The following is an 18,756-nucleotide window of genomic DNA, read 5'->3' on the forward strand; positions in this document are numbered from 1 at the left end:
TGACATAAAGTTTTGGGGCTCGACATGAATTTCAGGGTTTGACATAGAATTTGGGGGCTGACACAGAATTTTGGGGGTCTGACATGGGGTTTAGACAGCATTGAACAACCAAACCCTGATGTGAGGACACGGAGACACAGGCGAGGGGCGCTACTGATGCCGTGGGTGGCGTTGTGAGGACCAGAAAAGCGTCGTTATTCTCATTAATAAAACAGCTTTTAGTGCAAGAAATAGGAGTTGTCTTTTTTTTTTTTTTTGTCTTTTTTTTTTTGTCCTTTTTTTTGTTTTTTTTTTTTTCCTTGATAAGGTTTTGTTTATTTTTTATTGCTTAACTGAAATCTTGGTTGCTGCAGGAAAGCCTGGGCCGAGGAGGTGACGTCGCAGGTGGCACTCGCGGCTCTGCTGGAGATGAGGAGAGGGTTTGGGATGTGCCAGGGTGGGTGGTGATGTTGGGATGTGCCAGGAAAAGGTGGTGGCATGGCCAGAGCGAGTGCTGTGGTGGCCCCAGGTGACACTGCCCAGCTCTGCCCTTCTCCCTCCTGGATTGTTGGTGACGCCTGGATTTGGGATCTGTCACCTCCAGGAAGGCAATGGTGGCAGCAGGGACAGCGTGTCCTGTTGGGTTGGGTTTCTCCAAGCAGGATTTTGGAGTTTGGGTGGAAATTCCAGCTTTTCCCGCTGGTTTTGTGCCTCCAGTTGTGGTGTCACCTCAGGGAGAATGGGAGCAGCCTCCGGATCAGGGAAGCACAGCGATGTCCTCGTATCCCGAATTCCTGGTGTTCCTGTCAGCTGTCCCAGGGCTCAGTGCCAGGGAGGTCCCTGGAACTGAGATGGAGCCTGGATTCGTCTCCAGGACATGGATGTGGAGTTGGCTTGGAATGTTGTAGGAACAGGACAAATTTACATATTTGGGGTTGAGCTCGGCTCCTGAGACTGCTGGAATTTGGGGTGTGGTGCTGGAATTTGGGGTGTGATGCTGGAGTTTTGGGTCTGGCCCTTCCCTTTTTATTTCTGAATGAGAAGTTAAACCCTTGATGAAGAAAGGATTCTTTCTTCTGGAAAGATGGAAGCATTCCCTGTCCCAGAGAGGTTGTGCAGAACCCGGAGAAGGATCATTGTCCCTGTGGTGGGAATGGGAGCAGCCCTGCTAGCCCTGGGGGCCACCACAGGAATCAGGACAGGAGGTGACCGGGATGACCCCTCTGGAGAGGGGATGGAGCAGCAGAGCAGATCCCAGGGAATCAGGATCAGGGTGGGGAAGATCCCTCAGCACCACAAATTCTTGTGTGGGTTATCCGTCCATCCATCCATCCATCCATCCATCCATCCATCCATCCATCCATCCATCCATCTCCTGCTCCAAGGATGCTCCCGGGACACAGTGTGGGTTCATCCCAGCCCTGTCTGGGTTTTTGGGATCTGTGGGGTCACCCTGTGAGCGCTGTGGAAGGTTTGGGCTCAGGACTTTTCTCCCTGTGCAAACCTTGAACTTTACTCAAAGGAGTAAGAGATGAGAAGCTCAGGATGAGTTTTTAGCCTGAATTGTCTTTGGGCTCCAAAACTCCAGGGGGGAAATTTTGAAGAAATGTCAGAATTTTTGCTAAACCTTACAAACATTGAGTAACTTTTACACAGAGCTGAGACAGGACTGTGAGTAACTTACACTGAGTTGTTTGTTCACCTCTGCATCTCCTGCCTTTTCTCATTACTCAAAGTAACCTGGGGAATTTTATGAGGAAATTTGGGATAAGGTTGGGCAGAGTCCAGCTCTTTCCCATTCCTTTTTCCAAACGGATGCTGAGAGATTTCCTCAGGGATGAGGTGGTTCAGGAATACGGGTTTTCATGGGAATGGCACGTCATGGATACCCAACATGGGCCAGCTTCCAGCAATCCTGGCCTGATTTCCAGAGGTTTGGAGGAGTTTTGTGGTCCCTGTCAGCAGCAAGGACTGGGAGTGCTGGGAAGATCCCAGATCCAGAGGCTGGATTTGTTTCTCATTCCCAGTGGTGCTTGGGCAGGGACTCGTCCAAACTCAGCTGGGAGTTGGGAATGGTTTGGGAATGGGATTGTCCCCATCCCAGGGGCGGTGTCACCTTTGGGAATGGGATTGTCCCCATCCCAGGGGCGGTGTCACCTTTGGGAATGGGATTGTCCCCATCCCAGGGGAGGTGTCACCTTTGGCCTTGGGGGGTGTTTCCCTAAAAGCTGGATGGAATTCTGGGAGTCACAGGACTGGGATTGGGGCGTGGCTGTGTCCACACTGAGGGTCACAACGGGGCTGTCCCTTGCCAGGGGACACGTCTGGAGGGTCCTGGCAGGGGGTGACACATGAGGGACATCCCTGGGACAGCTCCCTCAGCTCTGTGAGGGGGCTCTGCCTCTTGACCCTGACCTAAACCCTGGAATTCCTTTGCTGTTGGTTTCATGGAACAACTTGGGTGGGAAGGGACCTTTTCAAGGTCACCAAATCCAACCCCATGAGCTCCATCTTCACCCCACGCTTGACCTATCAGAGAAGACGACCAAGATCAATGATAATTATTATTTTAAGGAAGGCATTTGCATTGGATTAATTTGCATCCATCTCTCCTGTCGGCCCACTCCGGGCTCTTCCAGGGATCCATCGGGATGTGGCAAAGTCCCTCTCCACAATCCATAGCAGTGGGAGTATCCCTGTCACTGACATGTCTCCAGAGCAGAAAGAATAACTGCACGAATCCCGTTGCATCCCATCCAAAAAAACCTCCATCCTCCTCAGAAAAAACAAAAAACAAAAAAAACAAAAGGAAAATCCATCCAAAAATCCATATTTTCCGAAGGAAACCCAGCCTCTCTCTCTCTCTCTCTTTGCAAAGGTACCTTTGGTTTCAAAAGTGCAGGAAGTGGGAGGATTCACGGGACGCAGTCCGTCAGGAATCCCTGCCTTCTACCCTGATCCGTGCTGGGAGAGCTGGGAACGCTCCCAGACATCCCATTCCTACTGCTCAGGTGGATCCGAGGCCGTCGGGGGCGCGGAAGCAGAGTGGGAAGAGCATCCTCGGAGTGACTCCCCGGCGAGTCCCAAGCTGTGTAAGGCATGTGAGGAGCGCTCAGGGGGGATCGCTGAAATCCTGGGAGTCTCCAGGCGGGATGGGGGTCCCACGGTGGCTTGGCTGAGTGCTGGAGGGGGGAAAGGCCACTGTCAAAAAGGAGGAGGGGGTTTGGTGGGAAAAACAGCGTCCGTCCGGCTCATCCCAGTGCCTGTGGAGGTGTGGGTTCCAGTCCGGTGTTCCTTCCTTGTGATGTGGCCCTGAATCCTTGTGAGAATTCTCCACCTGATCCCAGGGGTTTTTCCCATCCTCAGCAGCTCGCTTGGATTATTTTTTCGTTCATCATTCTTGTCTCCTCATCCTATTCCAATCCCGCTCCTGATTCCAGGCCCTCTTTGCTACATTGGATTTATGGAGTTGCCTTGGAAAGAAAGCAGGTGTGGGGTGGGGGGGCGGCTCCCCCCGAAATCCCCACAAAGCAAATTTAAACCCCAAAAGGCTTTTCTGCAGTGCTGTCACCCCGGGCTTGGCAGGGGAGAGGCTCCTCCCTGTCCTTCCACAAATCCCAAAAGTTCCTCCACAACCTCTTCTCCTCCCGGGGTGCTCTGGAGCTCAGTGGGAACAGGGGATGAGCTCCCTGTGGGTTTTCCCAGCCTCAGCAAGGACCAATCCCGGTGCTGAGGGAGGCAGTGGCAACCTGCTCTTCCCTGCATAGGTTTTTTCAGGAAGGAGGGTTTTTCGGGAGGGGTTATGGGCAAGGTGCTGCCGTGAGGATGGACGGCTCAATAATCCGGTGTTTTCACCCCAAAATCCACCCCTTTCCTCCTTCCATGCTTTTGCTCTGCCCAGGCCACTCTCACCCCTCTTCCCTCCCCAAAATTCTTTGATTTCTTTCCCCCTTCCCCTCTGATCCAGAACCTTCTTGGAAAAATTAAACCCAAAAAGTTGGAGCTCCCTCCTAAAAGAACAAAAAAAAGCCTCGGGGAGCCGAGCCCAGCACGGAGCCCTTCTGGACTGGCCCTGATGCGGCCCCAAAACTGGGGAACAACCCCAAAACTGGAGAGCAACCCCAAAATGAGGAGCAACCCCAAAATGAGGAGCAATCCCCAACTGGGAAGCAACTCCAAAACCAAGGAGCAGCCCCAAACTGGCAGAGCAACCCCAAAATGGAGGAGCAACCCCAAAGCTGGGGAGCACCCCAAAACTGGGGAGCAGCCCCAAACTGGGGAGCAGCTCAAACATCTCCTCCCCTCCAGCTGCTCCAGCTCAGCCCCGATTCCCACTCTGGCTCCCGCCCCGTGCGTCCTTTGCCGTTGGCTCGTTTGCTAAGGATAAATGGCATTGGCGGCCACCTGGGCTGCCTCGTTGGTTGGAATACTTGGTTTTTTTTCCCTTTGTGGTTTCTTTTTTTTGTATTTTTTTGCTATTTTTAATTTTTTTCTCTATTTTTTTTTTGTTTTGTTTTTTTTCAGTCCTCGCTCGATTCCCTTTCCTGTCGGAGGCAGCGGCGGCGGCGGCTGCCGGCGGAACCCCCGCCCGCTCCGAACCCCTCGGGCTCTGGGTGCTTTTTCCCGGCGTTTTTTTGCTATGCCAAGGAATAAATGGCATTGACGGGGGACGTGGCCTCGGAGCTCTCGTTGCCCTCGGTCTCCTCTTTGTCCTTCTTGACCGTGTACTGGCCGATGAAGGAGCCGTCCTCGTTGAACTGGCCCTCGCCCCCTTCGCCGTAGTCCACCAAGCTGTCGTCGCTCTCCTGCTGCTTTATTGTCCCGTCCAGCGAGGTCTGGCTGTTGGGAAGAGGTTTGTTGTCTTCATCGCTGGCAGCAGAAGACAGACAGACACGGCAAGGGTTGAGAAACGGGGCTGAGAACCTTCCCCCGAGGGATGGAGGTCCTAAATCAATCCACAGCAGGAACTCGGCTCGGTAGAGCCCTAAATATCGGGGACTCATTTGGGTGTTGGGGAGTGTGGGAGGTGGAGGTGGTTGGGATCTCTGAACACCCAATTTTGTGGTTTTTCAGCTCAGAAATCGAATTTCTTAACCTCACTTTCCTCGTCTCGGATTTCTTAAACCCCTAGTTCCTCATCTCGATTCCTTTCCCTCAATTCCTTAATCATAATTTCTAAATCTAAATTTCTCAACCTCAATTTCTTAATCTTGATTTCTTACTCTCAATTTTTTACTCTCAAATTCTTACTCTCAAATTCTTTCCCTCAGCTTCTTAATTTTAATTTCTTACTCTCAATTTCTTACTCTCGGTTTCTAAATTTCAAGTTTTTTAACCTCAATTCATTAATCTCAGGTTCTTATTCTCAGTTTCTAAATCTCAATTTCTAAATCTCAGGTTTTTAACCCCGATTTCTTGCCCTAGATTTCTTAGCCTCAATACTCCACCCAAAACTTAGATCAACGGGTCTGGATGAACATCAGGAATATTTTTCCCTTGGATTCTTTTTCTCTCAGAGTTTTAGCCCCCCTTGGTTGAGTGGTTTATTCCCAGATTTCCTTGAGAAAACATAGTTTTTCCTTGGAAAAAAACACATTTTTTTCCTTGGAAAACATGGTTTTACCATGAAAAAAATGCAGTTCTCCCTTGAAAAAACCAGTCCCCCTTGAAAAACCACTTTTTTTTTCTTGAAAACATAGTTTTTCCTTGAAAAAAATGCAGTTTTTTCTTGGAAACCACAGTTTTTCCTTGGAAAAAACCACGTGCAATGGGGAGCATTGCAAGGGGACACTTTTAGGATGCCAAGTTTTGTGCAGCTTCCAAAACTCCTGGGAATTTCCCTTTCCCAGTTTATTTCCAGGCATTTTTCCTTGCTCAGTCTGGGTTTTCTCCTTTTCACTAAAAGCCAGGTCACTTAAAAATAAAGAGTATGACCCAAGAGGGAAAAAAATCACTTTAAAGCATTCCTTTAAACCAAAATCTAACCAGGGAAAAGCTGGTTATTTTTTATGAGAAGGATGAGAGTGGATTGCTCTAAATTGATATAAAAATTAATTTTTATATCAACAATTCCTTAGTTCATGCAAATTCTGTCATATTCCTGAAGATATCCCTGAATTATTTGTCCTCCCACCTCCATTCCTGTCTTTTTCCTGTTGGTTTTTTTTAGCTTGGGATTTGCCAGGCTTGCTCCACTCCATTCCTTTATTTTCCTTAAAATTGGTGAAAATTTAGGTTGGGGTTTTTTTGTTTTTTTTTTTTTTTCACTTTTCTTGGGCTCTTTAGCAGGGCAAGGCATTAATTTTCCCTCATTCCATGGGATTAATTCTCCCTCATTCCATGGGATTCATCAGCTCCCTGAAGTGGGAGAGGAATTCGGGATCCCACCGTGCTTTTCCTTGGATCAGCACTTTGGGAATCCCATGATAACAAAACCCCAATATTTGAGACTTCCTATTAACTTGGCATCACAACAAAAAAATTAATTTGTTAGCTCTGGAAGCAGAATTTTTTGGGGGGGAAAAAAGGAGGAATAATTCGGTGAGGAAGCAGGACTGGTTAGAAAGCCCCAAAAACACGGAGGGTGGCAAAACGCAAATCCTCAATTCCCAACACCCCTTCCCAAACTTTGGGGGGCAGCTCCAGCTCAAATCCGGAGCTGGATCATCCCTAACTGAGGGGTTGCAGCACCAAATTCCCACTGGGAATGCATTCCCAGAGAATTCCTGCTGGTTTTACCTCTCTCCAGGACCATTTATCCCGTTAGTGCGTTAGGAGGGAGCAGCGGTTTTCCGGCAGCTCCTGATGGGATCTAACCCTGTTAAAATGGATTTCTGGGAGTGCAGCTGGACCAGGTGTTAGTGCCCAGATGGGAATCACGTGGGAAATGCTCTCCTGAATCCCATAAATCATCGGGAAGAAGAGGAGGCTGGAGCCGGAGGGAGGATTTTCAGGACTAAGAGTGGGAAGTTGGACAGGATCCAGCGGCTCTGGCTCATGTCCCTTGTCCCCATCCCCTGGGATGAACTTTTTCTTGGAAAACAATAATTTTTCCTTGAAATAACACAGTTTTCCCTTGAGAATCCAGTTTTCCCTTGAAAATCCACAGTTTTTTTTCCTTGAAAAGTCCCACGTGCATTCCCAACTTCAATCCTGCTCCACCAGGAGGGACAGGCAGCTGGAGCTGGGGGGCCTGGCTGGATTTGGGGGTACACCCAGACCATGGAGCAATTCCAAGCAGGATCTGAGTCTCCAGAGGCCCCAATGGCAGCAGGAATTAGAGGGATCTTGTTTAATGTGTTAGGCGGGGATTTGGGAACAGGGACAGGGGAATTTTTGGCCGTGAAGAAATCAATGGGAGGAAGGAAGGAAGGAAGGAAGGAAAACAAAATTCCCAAAAAAAGCGGAATGTGCCGGACTTCTGGCAGCACGAGGTCCTACCTTTCAAGAGACCTTCACGGTCCATGTGGATAGACCAGGTGAAAAGGAGGAGAAGGAATGGGAATAAAACAGAGAGAAGCAGAAAGAGCCTGATCAGAGAGAGAAATGAGGAGGTTCTGCATTCACAGGGGCAGTGCTATGACCCAAAAAATAAAAAAAAAAACAGGAATTGTCGCCTCGTTATACCAAATGGAGCTGGGAGAGCCATTCCAGGTGGGATCAGCCTCCTTGGAAGCCATCCCAGCATGGAAAGGGATCCAAGAAGGACAGTGGTGGCTCTGGGGAGCCGCGTGCAGCAGGACAGGGGTGGCTGGGTTCACCCCAGAGTCCTGCTGGGATTCCTTGAAATGGCGCTATGGATACACCTGCACCTTCCCAGAGCTTTTCCAGAGCTTTCCTCCCTCAGGAGGCTCCTGGGACAGTTCTGTGCCTGCTGAGATGTCCCCTCCTCAAGTGGCACTGCCTGCACTGTGTCACATGTGCTCTTTTCCTGGAAATCCTGACCGGGAATCCGGACCCTAAATCCCCTTTCCTGGCATCCAGGAGTTTCCAGCCGCCTCCCCAGGGGCAGCACGGAACATTTGGTATAATGAGGCACCGGTGCTGGCATGGAACGTTGTCCATGGATAATGGTCCTGGCCTGGGAAGGAGCTTCCCTGCTTGGGAACACCATTATCCTGGGGTCGGAGCAGGATGTGACGGGATCTCAGGATGAGGAGCACAGAGAGTGGCATGCACAGGGCGCTGGGGACGTGAGGGTGACGAGGGCACAGCAGCCATGCCATGGGGAGGAGGGGACGGGAGCCGGGATGGGCTCAGTTCCTGCCCTTCCCTGAAATCCTAAATGCTGCCCCTCCCGGAGCCCGGCCCCGCAATCAGCCCCGAGCTCCCCCAGCCAACAGCTCCAGCCTCCGGCTTCACCTTCCCTTCTGCCTCCCACAGGGAAACCTCCTGGGATTCTCCCAGCAATCCTGGTGTTCCTCAGGAGGAGGGGGCAAAGCTGGTGGATTTATGGGTTTTAGGATTTTTTGTTGTTGTTCTTATTAGATTGGGTTTCCCCCCCCTTTATTTAGTTCATAAAACTCCATGGACTCCATCCCAGAGTTTTATTGTCCTTTTACTGTCCTTCCACTGACTCCTGCCTTTCCCTTGGAAATTTTGGGAATGGGGTTGTCCGTAACAGTCAGAGCTCTGGCTGAGCAGAAGGATGAAGGATTCACCCCAATCCTTCCCCTTGGATGGTGCCAGGGGATTTCTGCCAGCCATTCCAAGAGTTTGGATTCCCTTCAGAGCAGGAACGTGCCTGGTCATGGATTTGTCTCAGGAATGGTGGATGGGACCAGGAGGGGGTGGCTGGGTCTCCCTCTGTGGGGTCTGGAGAGACAGAGCCGGGAAATCCGGGACTGCTGCCAGAAGCTTGGCCTGGGGGAATCCCTGTGGGAATCCCTGTGGGAATCCCTGTAGGAATGGGGGGTTCAGGCTTCCCACAAACCACCCCACAAATTTGGGAAGCACGAGGCTCCCTATCCTGACTGGCATCACCATTTGGGGTCAGGGTCTGTCCTGGTTATGGCTCATAAAATCCTGCCTTGGGAAGGGATGGGTCTGACCCCAAAACCTGCAGCAGGACCGGGCTGGGCTCGTTCTTCCTCTGCTGTTTTCCCTGTCCCAGCCTGGAATGCAAAGGGAGCATCCCAAAACTTCACAGGTGGAATTTTTGGCCACCCCTGGAAGTGCTGAGCAGCAGAGAGGGAGGCAAGTGTTGGGCCTCAGTGTTGTTTAGGATGTTAAGGAATGCCAGCCTTTCCCTACAGCATCCTGCTTGTATTCCATGATTTTTGAGAGTCTGGGGAGCTTCCTGGAATCCTCTGGAATAAAAAAATCCCTTTGAAATGGAGTTTCTGTGCCTCTGATGAAATTAATGTGATCCCTGGTTCTGTTTCTGATTCATTTATTTCCCCTAAATCCTCTGGCAGAATCTACTCTTACTCCATCCCTTCCTGAATCCCAAACCCGTTCTTCCCATGCTGGGAATAACACGGGATTCAATCAACCCATGGTTTAAATGAGGAGGAAAAATTCCCTGCTGGGTTTTTTCTCCAGCTCAGGTGGGAAAAGGAATTTTAATTCTTTAAGGAATTCGAATTAAAATGTCCCAAATCCCCTCGGCTGCTGGGTGAGCCCTGACAGCAGGACCTGCTCCTGGGGGATCAGGGAGAGCTGGGAATGCTTGGGAAGCTCCTGTCCCTTTCTGACACATCCCAGGAGATTTCCTGGAGGGAAAAAGGCTCTGCTGCTCTTCAGGGGTGACATTTGCGTGCAAAGAGCAGGATGGAGCCAGGGCAGTCGGAGAGGTTCCAGCTGAATCCCTGCTGGAGCCCTCAGGGGTTTTTGTGGGATTGTATCGGGCTGGAGCACAGGTAGACCCCAAATCATTCTCCTTTCCTGCTTCCAGGGCTGATCCCTACAGAGATTTGGACATTTCTCCTGAATATTCCTTTGTGGGAAGGACAGGGGCTGAGCTGTGGGGTGAGACTGCAGAAATACCCTCAGGCTGCTACAAAATTTGGGGTTTTGGGGGGTTTCACTCGCCAGGAGCTCTATTAAGGTTTTTCTGCTCCCGGTGGGAGCTGATCCCAGAATCCCAGCTCTGCCCAGCCTGACCCCAATGGAATTTTGGGCATTTCTCCCATGGATCCTCCTTAGGGTGCTTCAGAAATGCCCTCAGGCTGCTACAGACTCCGGGTTTTTGGGGCGTTTTTTGGGATTTTAGGTGTCAGAAGTTCCATTAAGGTTGGTTTAATCCTGCTGGGAGCTGTCCAAGGTCTCTGATTCCAGAATCCCAGGAAGAGGAGGTGGAACCCCACAACCTGGCGGCTCCTGGAGCCGTTTCCTTCGGGAATTACAGCGGGAAGGCGGCAGCAGGAGGAAAGGGGGGGGACAGGGATCGTTCCGGGGGGGATTTGTGGCACCACAGGGTGGGGGAGGGGGCTGTGATGGTGGGGGGGGGGCTGATGGGGGGGTCGGACATTCCATGGGGTCCTACCTGTAGTCGAAGGATCCGTCCTCCACGTTCTTGTCCTCGGGATTGAGGTGCTCGTCCTTGTTGTCCCGCACTGCGAAGGAACAGAGGCCCTCCAGTTAAACCAGTAAGGATTGAAGGCTTTGGGAATGGGGAGGAGAGGTGAAAACTGCACCGGGGAGAGCTTGGAAAGGTTTACAAAGGGTTTGTAAAGTGGAAAAGGTCTGCAAAGTGTTCGTGAGGAGTTTAACAAGGGTTAGAAAGGGATTGGCCTCACCTGGTTATTTCCCAGGACTGGATGATCCCCAAGATTCCCAGACTTGTTTAAATTTTGGGAATCGCCATTCCCACCTCTCACCTGGATATTCCCTGCCACTGGATGATGCCACACCCATTGAAATTTTGGGATTTCCCATTCTCACTCTCACCTGGATATTCTCCACCATTGGACATTCCCCAAGGATCTTGGACCTTGGGGATGACCATTCCAAGCTCTCACCTGGATATTCCCCACTACTGGATGATGCCACACCCATTTAAATCTTGGGATTTCTAATTCCCACTCTCACCTGGATATTCCCCACCACTGGATAACCCCCAACAAGCCCAGAGCGACTGAAATCCTGGGAATGGCCATTTCCATCCTCACCTGGATACTTCCCACCACGGCTCCTCTTGATGAAGCAGACGATGAGGAGGATGAGCACCAGGAGGGCGATGGCGCACATGAGGCCGATGAACCAGCCTTGCGTGGCGATGTCCACCTGGTTCTTGGTGTAGGCTGAGGAAAAAGGGGGAAATATTCCTAAGGAATGGAGCCAACCATGCAGGGAATGGAGGAAGAGGAATTCAGGGTGCTAGTTCAGGAATTTTCTTTGGTTTGGGTGTGTCTGGGTGTGTGATTGAGGTTGTAGCACAGGGATTTGTGGTTTTCTGGTGTTTTTTGGGTGTTTTTTTGATTCTTTATTGGTGAATTTTTGGTGGGTTTTGTGAGAACTTTTGGTGTTTTCTTATTGATTTTTGTGGGGGTTTGTGGTGTTTTCTTGGTGTTTCTTTGGGGGTTTTTTGTGGAGTTTTTTGTGGTTTTTTGGTGTTTTTTCACAATGTTTTGTTTGGCTTTGGTGTTTTATTGGTATTTTTGATTTTTTTTTCTGTGTTTTTTGAGTTTTGGGGTGTTTTTTCGTGGGGTTTTGGTATCTTTTTGGTGATGTTTTTTCATGGTTTTTTTTTCCTTTTGTGGTGGAAAATAAAATCAATTTTATCAGGAATGCAAAACAGCAAAAGGGCCCAACAGAAAGGAAAACCTGGGAAAAGGGAATTGCAAAAAAAGATGAAAGAAGCTGGGGAATGAGTTTGATGGAATTTGCTGCATCTGAAAACTGCCCTCGGTGCAGGAAGATCCAAGAGGAACATTCCCAAGTCCTGCTGCCCAGGGATTTTGGGCAGCCCCACTGGATCAGGGAATTGCTGAGTTCTGAGGGTTCATTGGAAGCCTTGAACTGGGATGAACAGGGATGAACTGGGATGAACTGGTGTCCATGCCGAGGTGGCTCTTCTGCCACCACCACCCAGCTCCTGCTGCATCTGGTGGTGACCGAGGGTCTCAGGGCTGGGGAGGGCCTGGTGGAAGCCCCCCAAGATTTGGGATCAAGTGGGAATTTCTTGGAATACCAACAGGAATGCCACGGATCCAACCCTGGTGTCCAGAGATTTGGGGCAGCACTGCTGGATCAGGGAATTGCTGAGACCAGAGGGTTCATTGGCAGCCTTGAGAACTGGGATGAACTGGGATGAACTGGAGCATAGAGGGGTCTGATAGCTCTGAGTGTTTTCTCCTGGAGCAAATTCCTGCTTCCAGTGCCTTCCCAAGGCTGTTAGAGGATTAATTCCAAGCCTGTTCCCATCCTCCAGCTCCCGTGTCCTCCCTGCCATTCCCCGACACCCGGCTCACAGCTCTCCCACACGGTCAGACAGACAAATCCATGGCCTAAAAATAGCTCCAAGGCTGCCTTTTCCAGCCTCTCCTTGGAATTCAGTGAGGCAGAGGAGAAAATAACCTTCAGCAGGGCGGAGGGGCTGGGTTTATCCAAGCTGAGGGAAAACCGAGGCGTTCCTGGTGGGAATGTGGAAGAGCCAGGGTGATTGGGATGAGGTTGGGAGTGGAGATGGGCAGGAGATCCCAAAAATCCTGAAAATCTGGTGAGGAAAAAGAGGGGTAAAGAAAGCAGGAACAGCCCTCCCTTAATGTGTTCAGAGAGAAAGGATCTTGGAAGAGAGGCAGGGAAGGGAAAAATGGGTTGGATTGGCAAAAATTCCAAACCCATAAAATTTCAGGGACCAAACTGTGCTTGTTCCATGGGAATTGAGCCCACAGGAAGGAATGCTTTCCTTAGGATGAAATGCAGGGAATTGCAGGTGATCCATGACAAGGAAATTTGGATTAAAGAGAAGAATGACACAAAAGGGAATCTCTGGTCAAGAAGTGATGCTGAACCTGGAATGTTTTGTGGACTTTGGGCAGCATCAAGAGGGGAAGGAGCTGCCTGATGGTTCCTCTGGCTCCAACACTGCCAAATCCTACATTTCCTCAATCCCAGCCTGAATTCCAGAGTCCTCAAGGATGTGCATTTAGATGGAGGGAACGAGATGATGACAAAGAAATGGATTCAATAATCCAAATGCTGGGGAAGGGAAGGGGAAGGAAGCTTTGCTGGAAAGCTTGGAGATGGAAAAATTCCATGAACGGTGACGGGATGGGATTTTTCCAGGCAGAAACAAGGAGGTCTTCAAAATATGAAATTCCAGAGAAGCCTGAGAGGTGGGGTGAGGGTTGGAGCTGGGTTTGGAAAGGAGGGAGGATTTTAAACCCTGAGCCCCCAGGAGATCTCACAGGAGGATGGGGGCATAAAAAGGGGAATAAATCCATCCTTCACAAAAAAAGGGGGATAAATCCACCCTTCCTAAGAAAGGGGGATAAATCCATCCTTCCCAAAAAAGGAAGATAAATCAACCCTTTCCAAAAAAAGGAGGATAAATCCACCCTTCCCAAAAAAACAACACTTGAGGACCAAATCAAAGTCCCTGCAAAGGCGGATTTGAAGTAAACGAGGGACTGTCAGAAAGGTTTGAAGCCCGTGGCTGTCCCAGGGGATTTTGTGATTTGCTTTAAGGTGAGGCCAACCTCTAGGGAAAATGAAAAGCAGCTGCAGGATATGACATGTCCTGATTGGAATTGCAGCTGCAGAGCCTTTTTTAAAAATAATTAATGATAATTTGGTGGCAGAATATTCGTTAGCTCGGAGTCATCATTGACGTGCCAGGAGCAGAGCTCAGCTCCACCGAGTTTTTTGCAAAAGAGGTCTTTGGGTGTGAAAAGTCCCCTCTCGCTCCAGCCCTGTGTGATCCTATCCCAGAATCTCAGGACCACTGAGGGTGGAAAATCCCTGTGGGATCATCGAGTCCCAGCTGTGCCCGATCCCCACCCTGAGCACTCAGTGCCACCTCCAGGGATGGGCGCTCCAAACCCCCTTGGGCAGCCCCTTCCAGCCATTTCCATGAGGAAATTCCTGCTCATGTCCAACCTGAGCCTCCCCAGCCCAGCCTGAGGCCGTTCCCTCTCCTCCTGTCCCTGTTCCCTGGGATAAGATCCCAAATCCCCCCCGGCTGTGCCCTCCTGGCAGGAGTTGTGCAGAGCCAGGAATTCCCCCTGAGCCTCCTTTGCTCCAGGCTGAGCCCCTGCCCAGCTCCCTCAGGACTCTCCAAACCCTTCCCAGCTCCCTCAGGACTCTCCAAACCCTTCCCCAGCTCCCTCAGGACTCCCCAAACCCTCCCCAGCTCCCTCAGGACTCTCCAAACCCTGCCCAGCTCCCTCAGGGCTCTCCAAACCCTTCCCAGCTCCCTCACGACTCTCCAAACCCTTCCCAGCTCCCTCACGACTCTCCAAACCCTTTCTCAGCTCCATTCCCTTCCCTGGACACTCTTCCCAGTGTTTGGACAAGCTAAGAAACCCATTTATTTATTTATTTATTTATTTATTTATTTATTTATTTATTTAAAATTTAGCAACCTTCCTTCTCTACTCCGCTATTTTTGTCATTTCCAAGTGCCCTTTGCTCCTGGGAGGATTTTTTTTTGGCTTAATGAGCTGCCAGTTAATCAGGAATGAAATCAGAGCTCAGCCTCCTGCAGGGGAATATTTCTTATTTATCTGCCCCCAGCCTGAAGAAACCTTTGGAACAACGATTTACAAGACATGAAAAAACCCCCAAAACCCCTAAAACTGCTCAATTCCTTTTCATCCAAAGCATTCCCGATGCCATAGGATTGTCAGCAGGGGTCTGGCACTTGTGTCAGCAGCATCCAGCCAGGAGAGAAATGGATGTGGAGCGTTTATTCCTGCAGGGAAGGCGACAGCTCCGAGCATCCCACAGGGCTCAGGTCAGCACCAGCCTCAATCCTGGGGATAAAGGTGGCTCCATCCCTTATTCTCCATGAAAATATCAGTAGGAACCTCTCAATTATGGAAAATATATGCAGAGTCTTCCCAGCAGGAATCAGCCAAGGATATTGTGCTTTTTTTGCTGTTTTTTAATGATGCCTGGCCACTTGCTGTCGCCTCCATCACCCCACGGATCCCAAATGGGGGGGAAAGCAGGGGAGGAAGGAAAAGAGGCGGGTCCAGGTTGGGATTTGTTTTCCAGAGGGATAAAATGATTATTCAGAGGGATAAAATTGTTATCCAGAGGGATAAAATTGTTATCCACAGGGATAACTCCCATGGGAGGGCAGGAGCTAATGGAGATTTCGGACTCAGGGAAAGATCCGGAAAGAGAAACAAAATTGGAGATTTAACTCAAAACTGGAGCTGTGCTGGGAGGGATCTGGGTCCAAAATCAGCTCTGATGGGATCAGAATATTCCAGGGGCTGCTGTGCCATGGATTTGCTCAGTCCTGGAGCTGAGGGCGGCCCTTGCTGGGGTTTTGTCAGCATTGAGCAGGGTTGGACACTCCAGAACCACCTGGATGTGTCACCTGGGGACATGGTGGCCTTGGCGGTGCCAGGGAATGGTGGGACTCGATGATGGCAGAAGCTTTTCCAATGTTAATTCCATGGAACACCAGCAGCCACCATCTGTCCCTGCCAGGGAATTACCCGGTGGTATTCCAGATTTTCTGACAATTTCAGCTGCACACAGGGGGTGTGGGGAGCTCTGCCCCCCAGTTCCCACAGCTCTGTCTCTTTGAGATTCCCATTTTCCTTTTGCCATTCCCGGCAGGGCCTGAAAATTGCCAGAGTTTCCCATCCCACATCTGGAGCTGAGCAAAGCCGTTTTACTTCCTTGGAAATCCCCACCTCTACCTACAGCACTGTCAGGGAGGCTGCTACAGTATTTCCTGCTCTGTGGAATTCCAGCAGAGTGGAATTGACAGGAGCTGTGCACAGATCCCTTAGGAAAAGCCCCTGGTGGATACAAAGGGATTTAGGGAATTTGGATTTACTGGGAATCGTCAGGAGGGAACGGTGGAGTTTTACAAATGCACAAAGCCCCTGTGGGACAAAGGAGGGAGCATCTGGAACCGGGCGGGAAATGGGCGAATCCACAACCAGGAAAATGTGGAAACCACATGGAAACAAAGCCTGGAAAACTCTACACAAAATGCCAGAGGAAATATCCTGGGAGTATGGAAACCCCTAGGGATAATCTTGTGCCAACACCACATTCCCATTCCCAATCCTGCGTCCCGTCAGTGACACCTCATTGTCGCCCAGAGTCCCAACGGGCACCAAGGGGCCGCAAGCAGAGGCTGTGACAACATGAACGTGCTCTCCTTCCTTTCCTTCATTCCAAGGACTCGCCATCCAAAGGATCCCCATCCAAATGATCCCCATCCAAATGATCCCCTTCCAAAAGGATCCCAATCCAAGAGATTCCCCATCTCAGTGGATCCCCATCATGAGGGATCCCCATCCAAAGGATCCCCATCCAAAAGATCCCAAATCGAAGGATCCTCATCACAAGGGATCTCCATCCATCCAAATGGATCTCAGTCCCTTCCTGGGATTCTCATCCTCCATGCAATGCCAAGCAATCCCTGAGTTGAGGGCGGTGGGATGAGGGATTTCCATGCAGCCATCACCATGGGGATGGTGGGGCCATGCCGGGGCCATGCTGGGCACACGCCGGGGACACTCTGGGGACACGCAGCCGACGCCTGTCTCACCTGAGCTGGTGGTAAAGGTAATGTACGAGTGCTCGCTGGGGTGGGACCATATGGGGAACACCCACAGCTTGTACATCATCCCCGGCGTCAGATCCGCCAGCTGCACCGAGGACGGGCCCTGAGCCTTAACGGGTATTGATTTCTCTGTCTTGTTACCTGGGGAACAGAAACCGCACATCAAACCCCGCCCGGACACCCCGCGGGGACACCGGGGACAATGCGGCCCAGGTGCGGGGCTGGCCCTGTGGGCTGGCCAGGAGTGACACGGCTCCTGGGGCAGGGAGCTGCTCTTTGGGGTCGGTACTGAGCCAAGGAACTGCTGGTTTGGGGTCGGTGCTGTGAGTGAAGGAGCTGCTGGTTTGGGGTCACTACCTCAGGGACAAGGAGCTGCTGGTTTGGAGTCAATACTGAGTCAAGGAACTTCTGGTTTTGAGGTTGATACCAAAGCCAAGGAGCTACTGGTTTGGGGTCAGTACTGAGCCAAGGAACTGCTGGTTTGGGGTCACTGCCCTGGGGACAAGGAACTGCTGGTTTGGGGTCACTACTCTGGGGAAAAGGAGCTGCTGGGGTCATTACCCACTGAGAATTGTGGCTTTGAAGTTTTGTTCCTTCAAATGCCACCACAGCTGTCCAGAAGGGGCTGAAATCTTAAAGATTTCCTCCCTCAGCCAAATCCTGGAGAGGGAATCCCAAGGGATTGATGCTGCTGCATGGATTCAGCACCTGGGCTTGCTCCTTGTGCTTCCCAGTGACCGGGAAAAAGTAGGGGTGGTTTGGGAGCTGGGATATTTGAGATTTAGGGCTTGGCAAGTTCATGCATATCCTGAAATATGGGAATTTTGGAAATCAGGCACTGCTTTGTGCAGGGAATTGTTTCAAGGACAATTCAAGGTCATCTCCTAAAGGAAGCTGGAATGGCAGGAGGGGATTCCTGCCTGGAATTACAATTTCAGGGATTCTGGACCGGCACAGCAGCGGATGCGAGGGCTGGGAAATAAACTCAGGGATGAGCAGCAGCCAGCACTGCCTCTCCAGAAACCCCAAACCAACCAACAAGACAAAAACCACTCCCTAAACCGGCACCAAACCCAGAGAGCCCGGCTCTGCTTCCAGCCCAGGACGGAGCCGTACAACGCTAAGGAACACCGAGGAGGAGGTTTGGGATCTTAGAGGATTCTGCCAACTCCAGATTCAGGAATCCCATCTTCCAAATTCCCGTCAATTTCATTTTCCTCTCTGTTTTCCACCTCTTCCCATTGACATCGACATTCCCAAAGATCATCAAACCCCCACGGCCGTCGGCGCACGGAGAGGGAACCGCTGGAGAACCACCTCTGATCTACCCCAACCGCCACAACCACCATGTTTTCCCCTCTGTTTTTTTTTTTTTTTTTCCAAGCTGGCCATGGAATCATGGAATTAAATCCAAGGAAAGGGCGGGAGCTGGCAGGATCTCTAAGGGCAGAGCCACCCCGTAGAGTCCCCACGCGATCTGATGCTTACTGGTGATATACTTAACCACAAAGTCAGTTCCTGCCGAGAAATTGTGGCTCCAGGTGATGTTTGCCCAGTTACTGTTTGCCATGGCTCTGATGTCCCATATGGACGATCCATTGGCGGCTGGGGGACAGGTTAGAACATGAGTTAGTCTTTAGTGGGGTTAGGCCCAGCTCAAAGCTGGTGAAAAATCTTGAAAACCTGACAGAAACCCTACAAAACTTGGTAAAAACCTTACAAAACCTCAAAAAAACATAACAAAATGGTGCAAAAGCCTTACAAAACCTCAAAAAACATAAAAAAGGGTACCAAAACCTTATAAAATCTCCAAACAATTAAAAAACTGTACCAAAACCTTATAAAATGTCATAAAAAGACATAAGCATCATAAAACCTTCATAGTAAGCTTCAAAAGCCCTCCAAACACCTTACAAAAAATGTCACAAAATCCTTACAAAAACCTCACAAATCCTAACAAAATCCATTAAAAAGACCTTATAAAAACATTATAAAACCTCATGAAAACACATAAGCATCCTAAAAACCTTTAAAAATCTTACAAAATCCTCACGAATACCTTACAGAAGCCTCAAAAA

At 50.3% G+C, this 18,756-nt stretch overlaps 1 protein-coding gene across 4 annotated transcripts in view; it reads right to left on the reverse strand.

The window, feature by feature from the left end:
- Positions 1–284: 284 nt before the first annotated feature.
- The window catches only part of NFASC (neurofascin), an 80,840-nt gene continuing 62,368 nt past the window's right edge, over positions 285–18,756 (reverse strand). For 3 of the 4 annotated variants that reach the window (XM_058819482.1, XM_058819480.1, XM_058819483.1), the window contains 3 exons: positions 11,091–11,222; positions 10,466–10,535; positions 285–4,848 (listed from right to left, as the gene is read on the reverse strand). In XM_058819482.1, coding sequence (XP_058675465.1) covers positions 4,617–4,848; positions 10,466–10,535; positions 11,091–11,222 — 434 coding nt within the window. In that variant the 3' untranslated portion in view covers positions 285–4,616. The remainder of the gene's footprint in view (positions 4,849–10,465; positions 10,536–11,090; positions 11,223–18,756) is intronic. The other variant, XM_058819481.1, reaches the window with a different exon arrangement.

Source organism: Ammospiza caudacuta, chromosome 24, assembly GCF_027887145.1.
Source record: "Ammospiza caudacuta isolate bAmmCau1 chromosome 24, bAmmCau1.pri, whole genome shotgun sequence".
NCBI lineage: Eukaryota > Metazoa > Chordata > Aves > Passeriformes > Passerellidae > Ammospiza > Ammospiza caudacuta.